The sequence below is a fragment of the Equus caballus genome, chromosome 31 (assembly GCF_041296265.1).
Source record: "Equus caballus isolate H_3958 breed thoroughbred chromosome 31, TB-T2T, whole genome shotgun sequence".
Lineage (NCBI taxonomy): Eukaryota > Metazoa > Chordata > Mammalia > Perissodactyla > Equidae > Equus > Equus caballus.
Genome location: NC_091714.1, coordinates 10,079,537 through 10,095,893, shown reverse-complemented (window position 1 = coordinate 10,095,893; position 16,357 = coordinate 10,079,537). Strand labels below are relative to the sequence as shown.

General features: G+C 52.1%; 1 protein-coding gene across 11 annotated transcripts in view; it reads left to right on the top strand.

Annotated features, from left to right (window-relative positions):
* SYNJ2 (synaptojanin 2) overlaps nt 1-16,357 on the top strand; it is a 117,611-nt gene that overhangs the window by 14,796 nt on the left and 86,458 nt on the right. For 7 of the 11 annotated variants that reach the window (XR_011434375.1, XM_023633039.2, XM_070256304.1 and 4 more), the window contains exon 2: nt 11,627-11,713. Coding sequence is in view for 8 of the 11 variants with exons in the window: in XM_023633039.2 (XP_023488807.2) it covers nt 11,627-11,713 (87 nt within the window). In the remaining 3 variants the exon portion in view is untranslated. Of the gene's footprint in view, nt 1-8,812; nt 9,040-11,168; nt 11,519-11,626; nt 11,714-16,357 lie in introns of those variants that run through there. The other 4 variants (XM_070256300.1, XM_070256299.1, XM_070256306.1 and 1 more) reach the window with 4 other exon arrangements.

Genomic DNA, 16,357 nt, shown 5'->3' with positions numbered 1-16,357 from the left:
CCAAACAACAACGGAAATTATTAAAAATCAGAGAAGCCTGAGAAATGAATGATGGCCTGTTTTCTGGATTCTGGATTAAAATACAGAGTGGGAATCGACTTTTGGTAGGTTGATCAGCTCTTGCCCCAGCTTCCTGAGACCGGGTCCTGTCCTCGACGAGTCCCTCACATCGTCAGCCTCTTCTTTGGCCTGCCTCCACCTGTACCACTCCCCCAGACTGTGCCTTGCAGGAGGCAGGGTGGGCGTCCTTGCTCCTCGCTGGTTCGCCCAGGCCAGGCTCCTCGCTCCTGTGGAAGCACATGGCTCCTTGTTGAATCTACCTTCTTGCCAGCCACGCTCTCCGTTCGTTGATGGGCTGGGCTCCTGGCTCACTGGGTCCTTCCACCTCTGCTCGTGTCTCCATCCCAGGTGAGCTCATGTCCTTCCCCATGAGCCTCCTGCTCTGCTGGCCTCTCACTGCCCTCCCCTCCTCACTGCCCAGTCTTTCCTTCCGTCTGTCTTCCCACGCTGAGATCTTCTCATCACCAGTCATTATTCCATCCTGGAAGTTCCACTTTGAGCGTCCTGCTCTGCTACCTTGTGTCCCCCAGCTCCCTCAGAGCCCACCCGGACCGTTAGTCTGTGGACCCCTAGACCTTCCCACCCTGTTCACTCCCCTCACATCCTCTCTTCCCTCCGTGTCTTGCTTAGATTCCGATCCACTGCGCTCGTTACTCTCTTGCACACGCACTCCGCTCTCCACTGCGCTCTCTCCTTCAAACTCGGCAGGCCAAGTCCTCAGCCCCGAATAAGCCCACTCACGCATGCACTCCTGTTGCTGAACGTGGCCAGAGAAAAACACAACATTGCTGACGTGTCTGTTGCAACCTCATAAAGGGTTTTTGCTGCTGTCAGTCATCTTACTGCATCTTCCTGCTCAGATTTTTCTTCCTCTCTCCAGGATGACTGTTTCACATATTCTCCAGCCTGCAGTGCCTCGTCCCTCTCAGCTAATGATTTTGCTTCCTATTTCACTGAGAAAATAAAAGTAATTAAAAGGAGAGCTTTCACAGCCCATCACTCATGTGCCCGCCCGGTGCTGGTGGGCACCGCCGTCCCTCCGTTACCGTGGATGGCCTCCTGTGCGCCTGCTCTTCCACTTTCCCAGCTGCTCTTGTCCCCTCTCACCTTGGAAGACTTCGCTTCCACAATTTTCCCCTTTCCCTCCTAACTAGGTCACTTCCACCGTTACACTAACAGACCGTCATACCTCATGTTAAGAAACCCTCTTTTGACCCCAGTCCCCACCTCCTTTCTCCATTCCCCCATGTGAAGGAGTCGTCCAAACATGCCATCTCCGCTCCCTGTCCTCCCGTTCTCCCTTGACCCAGTTCCAGCCAGGCTTTGGTCCTCCCCACCCCCCCGGAACCCCCCATCAAGGTCCCCAGAGACTTCCACCTTGCAGATCTCAGCCCTCCATCCAGCAGCATCACCCAGCTGATCACACCTCCTTCTTGAAGTGATGCTTCTTCTCCTGGTCCTATTCCTGCCTCACTACTGAGTGCCTGGAGCAGCACCTGGCACACAGGAGGTGTCTAGAATCCTTGTTGTGCGATGAAATTGAAGTGTGATAGGGGGGAGGGGGTTGTGACCGTACCCTTCTCTCAGGCTCCCTGGTCCCGGAGCCTCTCTGCTCCCTGCATCTCATGTAGCATAAGAAGATATATATGGATCATATACGTGGCTTCTGAAGGTGTGTGTGTGTGTGTGTGTGTGTGCGCGCAAGCAGGCAGGTACACATGTGTGGAAATAGGGCTTCTCTGAGAGGGAGGAGGCACTGAGATGGGGTTGTAGCAAGGCTGGGAGGGGGAGATAACGTGAGTGAGGAAGAAGAGAGGAGGAAGTTCCGAGGAACTGGTTTGGCTGATCAGTTAGGGAAGAAACTGAAAAAGTAGCTGGGAGCGGAACCTCCAGCACCAGGCCCAGGCCATGGACCTAATTTGTTAGTCATAGGAGGCAAACCGAAGGGTTTGTTGTTTGAGGAAGTGACACATCAGGACTTGGTCCAGGAGGGGCCCCTTGGGGAGGAGTGGGGAGGCTGATGGTCTAGGGATTGAGATCTGTGGTCAGGCCGTGCACACTGCCCCCTATGTCTATAGAGAACATGCACACATTTGAGTATTTTTATGCTTCATTCTTTCTTTTCTTTCTTTCTTTTTTTTTTTGGATGAGGAAGATTGGCCTGAGCTAACATCTGTTGCCAATCTTCCTCTTTTTTTTTTGCTTGAGGGAGATTGTCACTGAACTAACATCTGTGCCAATCTTCTTCTATTTTATTTGGCATGTTGCCACAGTGTGGCTTGACAAGCAGTGCTGGGTCCACACCTGGATCCAAATCTGTGAACCCTGGGCCGTCCAGGCGGAACGCATGAACTCGATCACTATGCCACCAGGCCGGCCCCTTTATGCTTCATTCTTACTCCCTGTTGGGATGGAGGACCTGTGGCCGCCCTGGCCCTTCCCCGTGCAGCAGCATCCTTAGGTGGAGGGACTGCTGACCAGGGCTTGGGCCCATTGCCTGGCTCTGTCCGAATTATAGCCAGCACTGTGTCAGTATTTTTTAAGGCCTGGATTCTGTCTTTTTTAAAAAAAAAAAAAAAAAGTCTCAACTATAAAAGCTCCGTGTCCTGCCCTTCACTCAAGCCCTCTTGTCCGAGGGGCCAGCCTCGTCACCTCGGCCACTACTGACCTTGGCACAGGGAGGGGAGTGTGGAGGGGCCCGTTCCTGCCCTGCAGATGTTTTTCCAGCTGTGGCTGCAGGAGAGGATGCGTTTTCCTCCGATTTCCTCTGGCTGGGCTGTGCATGCCAGCTAGCGCAGCCTCAGTGGGAGGCAATGCATGTGCTTACATACTGGGTTTTCACATGGCCCCGCTAGCTCTTTGGTGTGGCCTGGACTTCTTGGTGAAGGAGAGAGACGGGGGAGCTGCAGGACGTTCCTCAGCCGGGCTGATGTGTCTGCCCCGTTGGCCTTGGTCTTGGCTCTCAAGCTTCTGTTTCAGGCTGATGTTTTGATTTCCAGTCTGCTTAGCAACCCTCCGGCAGCCTCGGCAGCCCCGGATAAACCATTGTCTTTCTCAAGAGCTGCCTCAGCTCCAAACCGATGCCTCTGGAAGGAACGGCTCCCAGCCAGTCTGAGCTGAGCTCAGAGTTAGCACATGAAGGAGACGCTGCCCTTGATCTGGATGATTCTTTCCTCTTGAGACCCTGAAATACAAGAAGAGGTTTAATTTCAGGCACAAGAACGCAGCCACAAAGGGTCCCTCAGTCTTGGGCCGTCTGCTGTGTTAAATTGGCCTACTTCTTTTTCGGACCTGTGGGCTGGGCTCTGCTGGAATTTCCTTGTGGCGCGTTATTGTGGAAAATATTATGAAAGAAAGAAGCACGTGTGGTTAGTGTGAGTATCGATCCGACTGGCTGGCTGCTGACCCGGAACCCGGTCTGCCTGGCCTGGGTTTTACGAAGCAGAGCGGACTCTGGCTACAGCTGTGAGCACGGCTGCTCCCATTGAGACCAGCCCCAGCGTGGGGACATCTGACAACAGAGCTCTGAATCCATCAGCCGAGTTTGCTCTGCTTTGGAGCAAGCTACTGTTTCCCCTGCCAGCCTCTCAAGTGGTGGCTGTTTCTGTACCACTCCCCCTGGCCCACTGGACCCGGGGGTGGGACACGTGTCCCCTAGGCTCCTCTTTGCCACCTCCAGACTGGTCTCCAACCCTCCTCCATAAAAGCACTTAACTTTGAGTCTCCTGTGCAGCGCCCACCAGGAGATCTTCCTAGGCTCACCTAAACATCTGAACTGTTAGTGCCCCACTCAGCATCCAGGATAGGGACCACAGCTCCCTGGCAGGGCAGCACGGGGCTTTCTGGTTCTCTGAATCATCCTCCTGGCAGCCCTTGCTGTCCACACAGCCATTGAGAGACCTCCAGGAGAGTTTCACTCCCCCTGTGTGGATGCCAGCGCTGCCTTGCTGGGAAGTCTCACCCCCCACGAGATCCGGTATCCGGTGGTTGAGCTTCCAGGGTCTCACAGGACAGGCCCCTTCCAGGAATCTCCGCAGGGCCCCATTGCTCTTTACAGTTCACCTGTGGTTCCGCTCAGTCCAGATGCTTCTACCAGGCGGGACTATTTTTATCATCAGCCATGTTGTCTAGTAACGCAGACAACTTTTATCAGGTTACCTTGGAAACAGGACTAGAAAGTTAACCTAAGGTCAAATTCTTTTGCAGGCTCTGTTAACCCTCTGCCCACACACCCCAAGCAACCACATCACCCACTGCCCTCCTTGAAATTGCCTGGTTCCTTGGTGACTTTACCTTCCTCTCTGTCAGTCTCCCGGATACCGGGTCCAGCCTTCATTCTTGGCACCTTCAGTCGCCATGTTGATCCTGCTGAAGACCTTGGTGTTTGGTTCCCTGGCCTTCCCTCCTCCGATGAGCGTGTCCTCCGCCCTGGCTCAGCCGCTCACTCCCTCGCCCATGCCTTTGACCCTCCACCGTCTGTGTCAACCATCCCAGTCTTCATCTTCCACCTCCATCTTTTCAGCTCATCCCTCAATCCCCCAATTCCTGTGATCTTTGACCCTACTGGGGTGCGACCCCTTGAACCTGCCACCTCTTCACAGTCCATCCCGCGACCCCTCAGCCTCTGCTCCCTCTTCAGCCATCTCAGTCGCTAACCCTGGCTTGCTGCTCCCTCCCTCCCCTGCTGCTCTCTTGCTTGGTCCTACTCACTTGGTGAAACCACGGTCAGATCCTACCCTCCTCACCTCTGTGCCTTAGGAAGTTTCTGGAGATGACCCGCTACCACGCTGATGCTTCTTATGGTCACTTCATGATTCCTAAGCCCAGGTGGGCCCTTCAACGACATTCCTATACTCCATCCACTCTCCCACCTCCCCAGACACCTGTTTCACACCCTCCCTCCTCCCCGCTCTGCTGCGCCTCCTCCTGCTGGAGTCGCTTCTCATTGTGCTCAGAAAATTGAAGCAATGAGGAGAGAACTTCCACACGCTGCCCGCACCAGTTACCCGCCCACCCGCATCTGCCCTGTATGTTCTCTCTTCTCTTCTGTTAACCATGGTGGACTGTCTCTCTTTAAGGCTGGCCCCCACTTAGGCATCGGATTCCATTGTCCTACTTGAGGGCATCGCTCCAGCGGCTTCTCTCTCTCCTACTGCATCACTTTTTACCACTGTTGGATCATTTCTACCAGCAAACAAACTTGACATTAACTCCCGCATCTTGGAGAAATCTTTTGAGCCCACGTCTGTCTCCGCAACCTCCCCATTTCTCTCCTCTGCACACACACACACACACACACACACACAGGGTTCCTCAAAGAATTCTCTCTGCTCACTGTCTCCATTTTCTTTCTTCCTTTCCATTTAGGTGTTTTCTCCTCAATTTTACTGAAACTGCTCTTTTCCAGCTCGCCAATGCCTAACTCAGATGATGAACGCTCGGTCCTCATGTTCTGGGACACGGAGCGGTATCTGACCTCACTGAGCACGCTTGCTTCCTTGAAATACTTTCTTCTCTGCGCTCCAGGACACCGCGCTCTTCTGGTTTTCCTCGTATCTCTCCGGCCATTTCTTCTCTGTCTCCTTGACCTGTGAACACATTGTCCCCTACACTCACTCTCGAGGTGATCTCCTTCAGCCTCGTGATTTTAAATACCTTCTGTTTGCTGGGACGCCCCACTTTGTGTCTTCAGCCTGGCTTGTCTGCTGGACTCCAGGCTGGAACAGCCCTGTCCTCGACATCTCCACTCCGCCGCCCAGTGGTGCTTCAGGGTCCGCTCGTCTGACCTGAGCTCTAAAGCTCCACCCAGACCTGCCTGTCACTCTTCACCGTCATGGCTGATCCTCATTGCTCCAGTTGTTCAGGCAGAAAATTCGGCATCATCCTCGAACCCTGTCTTTCTCTCATAGCCCACATCCACTCTGTCCATAAATCCTTTAGGTCCTCCCTTCAAAATATATGCAGCTGTTTGCTGATGTTAAGGAATTATGGTTAAATTTTTTCAGATGTGATAATGGTATTGTGGTTATATTCTCAAAGAATCCTTATCTTTTGGAGATTCCTACTGAAATATTTATAGGGGAAATGATATGATGTCTAAGCTTAACTCAGCATCATCTGGGTCGGTGATTCTCCCCTGGAGGCCTCATTAAAACACAGAATGCTGGGTCTCGAGCCCAGAGTTTCTGATTCAGTGGGTCCGCAGAGAGGCCCCATAATTTGTCCTTCTAATGCTGGTTGATGCTTATTGTCTGAGGACCACATTGTGAGACCCACTGATCTAAGGTGTAGGAGAGTGGGGGACACAAAGTGGGCATGAGTTAAAAGTGGTTGGAGCTGGGGGGGTACATAGTAATGTGGGTGCATAGAGTTCCTGACCTACTTTTCTTTGGAAACTTCCATAATAAAAAAGTGTGTGTGTGTCTCCAGAATTCGACTGTTTCTCAGCACCGCCTCTGCTCCCACCTGATCCAAGCCAGCATCATTTCATGCCTGGATTGTTGTATTGCCTCCTATATGGTGTCCTTGCTTTTCCTCTTGCCCCCTAGAGTCTGTTCTCAACAGAGCAGCCAAGGTGATCCTCAAAACCCTGTTCTGGCTCCCTCTCACTCAGAGTCAAACCTCTCGACTTTTTATGACCTAGAGCTCTTTACAGTGTGTCCCCCACTCCTTTTCTTCTGTCAGACACACTGACCTCGCTGGTCCTTGGATATGCCAGGAATGCTTCTGCCTCAGGACCTTTGCACATGTTCTTCTGGGCCTACAGTGCTACTCGATGCTCAGCCATCTCTCTCCCTTCCTTCAGATCTGCCTGCAAAAGTTGCCCTTGCAGTGAGGCCTTCTCAGAGCACACTGTGTCACGTTTCACCCTCCCTACCCTCTTCACATCTGCCCTTTCCATGCTCACCTTTCCTCCTCAGCTCATATCACAGTCTATATTGTGCTTATTGGTCTTGTCTGTCTGCCTTGGCAGGAAGCTTGCACGGTGCCTGGCACCGAGTAGGCCCTGCCACTCCATTGCCCTCATGGATGTGCCTCGGCCATGCCACTGTCCCCAGCTCCCACCCCCATCCGGGTTAGCCTCCTCTGTCATCACTCATTCTTTCATGACACGTGTCCCTTCTTTGCCACTGCCCACTGCCTTCCTCGGCTCACTCTGCTGTCCCTGGATTCTTGTCTGTTTGGTTCCCTGCTGGATCCCCGTGCCTAGGACAGTGCCAGCTGCAGAAGACTCGCAGATACACATTCACTGAGTGAGTGGCTGAATCCTGGGGCAAGAGGTGGAGGAGGAAGTGGGGGAGAGTAAATGAGAGGACTTCCCTTAACAGGCTGGAAAGTCCTGGCTGACGGGAAGGGAAGCAAAGACATTCTCACATGGAAAAACTTACAGGAAATGCAGCAGAAGTGTGGAAGACGGGAATATTCTATTTTTGTTTCTAATTTTAATTTTTTTTTTTTTTTTTAGATTTTATTTTTTCCTTTTTCTCCCCAAAGCCCCCCGGTACATAGTTGTGTATTCTTCGTTGTGGGTTCCTCTAGTTGTGGCATGTGGGACGCTGCCTCAGCGTGGTCTGACGAGCAGTGCCATGTCCGCGCCCAGGATTCGAACCGACGAAACACTGGGCCGCCTGCAGCGGAGCGCGCGAACTTAACCACTCGGCCACGGGGCCAGCCCCCGGGAATATTCTATTTTTGAGACATTAAGTAAGGAAGGACAGAAGTTGCAAATGGGCACACCAAATACAGCCTGCAGAGGTGTGCATGCAGCCCACACGATGCTTAAAATAAATTTGGGTTGGTTGCCAATACTGAAAAATCAAGAGTGTCCTATTTATCTTGAAAAACTGGAGACTTGCTGGCACTGGGCTGGCATGCCCGCCTGGTACAACTGGCTGGAACTGGCCGTTTGCCCCCTTAAAGGAGGGATCTGTCCTCTAGCCCCCCACGGCCTCTTCCAGCAGCTTCCCTCATTCCTTACCTGCCTAGTGCTCATAGACATTCATTTGTGAGCTCCCCTTTGAGGAGTGAAATGGATTTCTTCTTCCTTCTAAACTAACTGAGGCAACTTGTCTGGGGCAAGTGGTGGTGTGGAGTGGTTCTGGAACAGGCTGCTCTGGGAGTGTGGAGGTGAGGCAGCGAGGGGGCCCTGCATCACGGGGGTGGGATGCACCCTGCTTACACATTCGATGGGTCAGAAGGAGCCTCGGAGAGGAAGGCATCGAGAAAAGAAAATAAGCTTACTGGAGAAATGGAATGCCTGGGGGTCTGGTCTTTAAAAGGACTGGGTGGGACCAGCCCTATGGCACAGTGGTTAAGGTTACATGCTCTGCTTTGGTGGCCCGGAGTTCACCAGTTCAAATCCTGGGCACGGACCTACGCACTGCTTGTCAAGCCATGCTGTGGCGGGTGTCCCACATATAAAGTAGAGGAAGATGGATACGGATGTTAGCTCAGGGCCAGTCTTCCTCAGCAAAAAGAGGAGGATTGATGGTGGATGTTAGTTTAGGGCTAATCTTCCTCAAAAAAAAAAAAAAAGAACTGGCTCCCCAAATGAAAAGATTACCAGTGTTCAGTGTTATGGGTTCAAATGTGTCCCCCCAAAGACAGGTTGAAGTCCTAACTCCCAATATCTCGGACTGTGACCTTATTTGGAAATTGGGTCATTGCAGATGCAATTAGTTAAGCTGAGATGAGGTAATACTGGAGTAGGGAGTGCCCCAAGTCCGATATGACAGGCGTCCTTGAGGCGAGAGACACACAGGGAGAAGACAGCCATGTGACGATGAAGGCAGAGAGACTGGAGTGACACCACTGCGAGCCAGGGACTCCGAGGCTTGGCGGCCACCACCAGAAGCAGAATGGGGACGGAAGGATGCTCCCTGGAGCCTTGGGAGGGAGCGTGGCCCTGCTGACACTGCTTTCAGACGTGCAGCCTCCAGAACTGTGGGATGATCAATTTTTGTTGTTTGAAGCTACCAGGTTTGTTTCCAGTTAGTGTTTGTGGTGGAGAAACAGCATCTTTTTACAAGACTGTCCCATCCACGAAGGTCGTAACTTGTTGTGACTTGTCTCGTGTAAAGTCAGGGACAAAGATGTTTATGTTGGGGAGTCAATACTTTACAGGGTTTGAATGGGACCAGGTGGCCCTGTGGTGTTGAGCTTGTTCGTTTTTTAAGTATGAGTTTGGAAAGTCTTTTAAAAATTTTGTTTGAGTTTCCCAGTGACAGGGGACGTGATGTGCGCGCTTGTCACCTGTGATCCAGCAGGGCCAGGGGCCAGTTTTGTCTCACAGCTTCTCCTTGTGGTCATGGTGCCCCCTCCGAAGTGTGGGTGTGACCACAGCACATTGGTTAGCAGGTCCTGATGCTGGGTTTTATTTGCTTGGAGTTATTTGCAGAGGTGAACGAAGGGACAAAGACTCCTTGTTTTACGGTTCATAGAATGAGAACCGAATGAAGGGTTCTGTCTGAAAGCTTTGGAAAGCTCCGAGGGTTGAAAGATATATTTTTGTGTCCGAATTATCCTCTTGCATTTATCAACTTGTCTGCTGAGATGAGGACCGGGAGCTGCCTGGTGTACCTCTCGCTGGTTCTACTGCAGCTCTTGCAGACGGGGAGACCCCAGACGGAGCAGGCACATGGCTGCAAGAGGGACATTCCCTTCCTCCTACAAGGTTGGGATTCACAGGATGTACCTGTCCTAGAGTGGGGAGCAGGCCCATTTCCAGGACTCCGTAGACACACGACACAGTGCCCGTCCCTTAAGAGATACAATTAGGGGCCGGCCCGGTGGCGCAGCGGTTAAGTGTGCACGTTCCGCTTCGGTGGCCTGGGGTTCACTGGTTCGGATCCTGGGGATGGACATGGCACCACTTGGCACACCATGCTGTGGCAGGCATCCCACATATAAAGTAGAGGAAGATGGGCATGGATGTTAGCTCAGGGCCAGTCTCCCTCAGCAAAAAAAAAGAGGAGGATTGGCAGCAGATGTTAGCTCATGGCTAATCTTCCTCAAAAAAAAAAAAAGATGTAAGAGGGAGGTAGGCGAGTGAGAGAGAAGGAGATGTGAAGATGGGAGCAGAGACCAGAGTGATGCCACTGCAGGCTTTGAAAAGGCAGCAAGGGGTCAGAATGCAGGACACCTCTAGAAGCTGGAAAAGGCCAGGAAGCGGATTGTCTCCTAGAACTTCCAGAAGGAACACAATCCTGCCGACCCCTTGATTTTAACCCAGTGAAACCTATTCCAGAAACTTTGGACCCGCAGAATTGTACGATCATAAATGTGTGCTGTCTGGGGCCACGGAGTCTGTTGTCATCTGTTACCACAGTCATTTATTAGGAAACTAAGAGACCCGCCGAGCTGCCCCACCGTCTCTGAGACAGGTCGATGGAGTCGGTGGGACTGTGGCCTCCCAGTCCCTTTCATAATTATCTTTAGGTTCCTCTGTCCCCACTACCCGCCCCCCAGAAAAAACCCAACCAATCAGAAAAAGTCATGTGTGTATTGTGGGAAAGTGTAATTTATTATATTGCTTCTTAACTTTTCTGGCATCACACTCCTTTGACAGTCTGATAAAAACTATGGGTCCCAGCCCCATAAAAATAGACATCCCAAAAAATTGGCATACAATTTGAAAGATTATATAGATGCCCCCAAAACCTATCTGTGAAGTTCCGGTGTCTGCCCGGGCCCTCCTCGGTCACCCTGGATTAAAAGCCTTTGTGTTAAATGAATTCAGTTGAGGCTGAATGACCGCTTCCGCGTAAGTCTCCCTGATGACGTTTGCCAGGCCCTTTCCTGAGGACTCAGCTACGTTTCTATTTTGTTCTATGCTTTTAGAAACATTCTTCTGAGAAGGGGTCTGGAGGCCTGCCCCTTTAAGAGCCAAAGGAGTCCATGGCATCATTGTATAGGCTGAAGGCTCTCTGCTCTTAAGGGTCCTTCCATCTGTCAGCTTTGCCTTCCCCTCCTGCTTTCACACTAGGCTGTGTCTTGCCCTGGGTGTGCACGGTGACTGCTGGCGACCCAGAGGCCTTGGCTCATGCACCTTGCCTTAGGATTCACTGGGCCCGGAAGCACCCAGGCCTTCTGCTCAGCCTCCCCTGTGTGTTGGCAGGTCCCTGGGGACAGGTGGGCACGCATAGGACGTGGTCTCCACCAGTGGACAATGCTTAGGAAGGGAGGTCCCCCCACTCGGGTCACGATGACTCACTCCTGTTTCTGAGCATGTGGACTGCGGAGTGACAGGGCCAGGCCCATGGCACCTGCTCCGGGCTCAAACCCAGTGCCTTTGGCCAGCCAGGGACTGCCTTCAGCCCCTCCAGCCCCCAGGAAGCTGCCGGCACTTCCAGAAAATCAGAGAGCAAGCTTTTCGTGGGAAGGTCTGAATCTCTGCAGCTCGGTGATTGGCTGATCAGAAAACCTCCACACACATTACTTGGGGCTGAGCTTTTTGTCTGTGCGTTTTCTTTTTCGGGCGGGTGGGGAGCAGGATGGGGAGGCTGCGGTGAATGAACCCCGACGGGAGACGCACGCTCATGTTGTCCGTGATGTGTTTCTCCCCCAGCTCCGGAAGAAAAGGAGGTCATTAAGGGACAGTATGGAAAGCTCGCTGATGCTTATGGCTGCCTGGGGGAGCTCAGGTTGAAATCTGGTGAGTACCCATCCAGACGGAGCCTCGGCTGTCAGAACGTGTGATGCGAGCCTTCTGGAGCCCTGGGCAGAATCTCTTTGTGTTAGTTCGGGAAGACTGTGGGATTGAGGCGTTTTATTTTAACTGTTAGGATCTTGTTAAATGTTTCTTTATTTCGCTGAGTCTGCTCCTCCACGCCGGGCAGGAGGTCCAGGTGAGCTGAGCCTGGCTGTGCAGCGTCTGTGCTGGTGGAGGGGAGGGTCAGCCCTGGTGACAAGGAAGCTCACCTTCATTGTTCGCCCGCTGGGACCTAAGTTTTTCCAAAGTCTGGTCTGGGGCAGGTCTGTCCAGGGGTTGTTTGTTCTTTACAAGGGATCTGTACTCTAGAAGGCATGGATGCTGGAGGTCTGAAGCCCCTGGACCCACTGGGTGTGTCTTATGGGAGAGGAGCTGGGGCTGGGCGATGTTGGCAAGGAAAGAAAAACCATCAGTAGGCACCCAGGGTGGGGGAGAACGTTCATAAAATGGGCCATGTTGTCTGACTGGAAAGGGCAGAGAACTTACAGGAACAAGTGGGCATTCCTGCTTAGCCTGAGACTGGCTGGGCTGAGCATCAGCCAGGCTGCCCTTGGTACTCACAGCCTTGCCGCGGGGCCACCGCATCACCTCTGCGCTCCTGGAGGTCATGGGTCTGCAGCCACCATTTCCTTCCTCCTCTCTCAGCCACCTAATTTATGTTGGCCCCACCCAGTCACTCCAGTGACTTATGGGACCGAGACCAGAACGCAGGTAACATTACTGATTCTCTGTCCTGCTTGGTCCAAATGGGAATGGCTGTGAGTTGACCAAATTCAGGTGGTGGCTGTTCCTGCGCCAATCGTGTGCTTCTCCACGGCTCACACAGCAGCTGCTTTCGTGGACTGAGGGTTTTTGAAGCCGACAGATGCTCTGTGGTCACCCTTACTTTTCTGGTCTTTTCTTCAGGGGCTGGTTTGATGATGACATTGATCATTTCCCAACAGTGTGTGGGAAAAACGTCAGTCCCTGCATGAAAAATGCATTTATTGAATGTCTGTTTTATGCCAAGGGCTAGATATACAGTAATTTACTTAATCTTAAAAATAAGCCAATACGATACTGTATCTTTTCCCCTGTTTACAGCAAAGGGAAACTATTTCAGAGGGTTGGAATAACTTGCCTGAAGTAAGAAGCTTAGTTCACATTCAAACCCAGGTCTAGCTGCCTCCAAACACTTGCTTTTTCCGTGAAAATGTGCTGCCTGCCAAGGGTTTTCTTTCCCCCAGTGATTTTTCTGAGGTTACGGAAAATTCCTGTGGTCCTTGCCTTAGTCGTGATGATGACAGTAACCTTACAGGGCTTACTCCCTGCTAGATGCTGTTTTAAGTGTTTTAATTTCTTAACTCAGCTCTCCCAAAAGCCTATGCAGTAGGTCCTGTGACTGTCCTGCTTGACAGACACGGAAAGGGAAGCTCAGAAAGCTTAAGTGCTGTATTTCATCTCTCCGGTGACACATTTTCTTACATTGTAACATCTAGACGCTCGGGATGTGTTACAGTTGTTGGCACCTTAGAGTTATAATTGGCAACGTTTTTCTTGTACCGAAATTAATGATCATTTTGCGTCTGGCCGGGACCTGGATACAGGGCAGTGCCGGAACTTGCCCAAGGTCAGGCAGTTCTCAAGTGGAGACCCCGGGGTTGAAACGCGTGCCTTCTGGCTGTTCTGTCCTGCAAGGGGCAGAAAGGCTGAGCTCCCAAGGATGGGAAGACAGTCCCTTCCCCCACCGCAGGGGAGAGCGTGTTTTCCTGGGCTGTGATCGGAGATCAGCTATAGGGAACTGGTCCTACCCGGGAAGGGCAGCAGCCCCCGGAGAGATATTGTCAGATGGAGGGAGGGTGTGTCTACAGGTGCCCGGGGCAGGGGTCAGGGTGGCTTCAGCAGGAGGGGGGAGGGGGCAACTCCTCGAGAAGGCTCTCGTCCCTTCCTGCAGCCACTGCCCACCCACCTTTCCCTTCCCTGAGGGGTCAGTGCACACAGCTCCCGGTGCCATCAGACACTAGCCGAGCAGGACCGTGCCCCTGGCTTGGGGGGCCGTCAGGTCCCCAGCCCGCATTTCTGATGTCCTCTGAATACCCCCAGCCCCGCCTGCCAGAGTGGCCCCCCAGGGTGGGCAGCGAAGCCCCTCTGAGTGTGGCTAGGATGAGTTTGACTTTTGCAGGGTCAGGAGTGTTTGGCCTCAACACATTTCTGGACCGGCCCTAGTGCGTCTGAAGGAAGGAAGGATGGAGCCTTATAATCAAGATTTTCCACATCCCCTGTGGTTACTTTGAAAAGCATTTGGCTTTAACTGGACTTTCCTTTTCCACTGCAAGTCCTCAACCCAGAGCTATGATCTGTTTTGTTTCGGGTTTTTTTCTCACCAGCGGAGGGTGTTGGGCAGCGGCGAGTGAAATTCCCACTTCCGGTTGCCACCCACGCGACCCGCCGAGTGGAGGATGGGCCTCCTTTTTGGCTTCTTAAGGCTGAGGGTTTCTGAACAAAGAAAGAGACTTCCTCTCAGGCTCTTAACTTCGGGCAGTTGTTCAATTTCACTCTTCCTAAGGGAAAATATCCTTTTCTGTTAGAAATTAAGAAAAATGTACAAAAATTGCACAAAAGCTTTATCCCAGGTTCCTAGGTTTTCATGGAGAGCCCAAAGTCCTCCTTCCTCCCTGATATGTCAGCAGGAAAGGGGTGGAGCCCCCACCATCAGCCTGGGAGTTGGGCTTCCTGATACATATACAATACAAAACAGAGAAAGTAAGAATATAGCAGTAAAACGAATTTATCCCATGATTATAGGGGTTTAACTCTCTTTTAACCTAAGCTCTCAAGGCCTCCCTGTTTCATAGCTTCAAGGGTTGAATAAATTGAAGTCTATAATGAATTATGGCTCCTGGAGTTGTGCAGTCCACAGCCTGTGAAGCTGTACATGACAGCCGTATAAACTTTCCACCAGACAGCCCTCCTAGATTTTAGTTCCAGCTTCACAACAGACTGACCTTCTGAGTTCATTTAATCTCTCTAGGACTGTTTTCCACACTGTGAAACCAGGAAAACTGCCTCGTCTCTTACAGGGTTCTTAAGAGATTTGCATGAGGGAATGAACATGGTACTGAGCATGGGTACTGAGTGGGAGAGGGCTGGCCTGCAGAGGGGTCCCTCAGGAAGAACTAGGTAAAGGCCTGGGCTGCATGCCTTAGGCCGTTGACTTCTGGTTGATGGTTAACCTTCACAGGCCAGGAGCTGGCCCTGTGGCCCAGTGGTTAATTTCACGCACTCCTGCTTTGGTGGCCAGGGTTTTGCTGGTTCGGATCCTGGGTGCAGACCTAGCATCGCTCATCAAGCCATGCTGAGGCAGTGTCCCACACAGCAGAGCCAGAAGGACCTACAACTAGAATATACAACTATGTACTGGGGGGACTTCAGGGAGAAGAACGGAAAAAAAAAAAGAAGATTGGCAACATGTTAGCTCAGGTGCCAGTCGTTGGAGAGAAAAGAAAGTCCGCACAGGCCAGCTGAGGGCTGACTCGGTGGGCAGTGACTACAGAAGGAGAAGTCTCTGACATGGAAGTTTGGCAGTCTTTGTCCTTCAAGGTTCAGGGTATGCTGTGTTCTCTAGCAAGTCTTGAATGGAAATGGCCTTCCTCCGTCTTAGAATAATTTATTTTAATACCTATACCCAGTGGCATGCTGGTAAATATTTGACACCCAGCTCTCCAGGGGGGAAAAGCCCTGGCATGTGGTGTTTGCTAATTCCCGTAATGTAAACGCACTGACCCTGGCTGATGTCAGGCTGCCGGCGCGGAGCTGGGAGAAGACGTGCACGGCTGGCTCTCGTGAGCTGGTGTGACTGCCAGCACAGCACCTCCCACACCACGTTCTAGGAAGGGAAGGGGAAGGAGGCACTCGAGGCTGTGCACGTGGAGACAAGGAATTTAGACTTCTGAGCCTGCTGGTATTGGAGGGGAGGGCCTCGGGGGTCCTCTGGCCTCCCACCACCAAGTGGTGGGAAAGCCTGGCATGCATACGTCCTTTGTTTACGGATTTGAGTATGAGAGGATCCTCTAGGAGCAGAAGGATGGATAAGATGGTCTGTGGGCACCCCAGGGTTGAGATGGCTGCAAACCCGGCTGGGGAGAGAACTCGGAGGCTGAGCCAACGCAGAGAAATGCCAGCGCAGGGGAAGCAGTGAGGACACGCCCAGCATTGTCCCCAAATAAACGGTATTGTGTCTGCAAATGACTCACCGAGATCCCGATGCCAGCCACTCCCACCCAGATGACAGATGGCCACAGCTAGCTATGACAGGGACCGCGTTCCTGCAGGGGCGGGGCTACTGGGCAGCTTTGACGTCAAGCTGGGTTTTGAAGGCATCCCCCTCGAGGGAGAGAATTTCTAAGTTGATATTGAGGTTTCGGAGTTGTTTTTTCTTTATTAGGGTAAAATGCACAGAAGATAAATTACAGAGACCATTATAGCCAGTTTTCACTGTATGGTTCAGTGGCACAAAGGATGTTCACCTTGTCCTGCAACCATCACCACTGTCCGTCTCCAGAACTTTCTTCATCTTCCTAAACTGAAATCCGGTACTCATTAAACAGT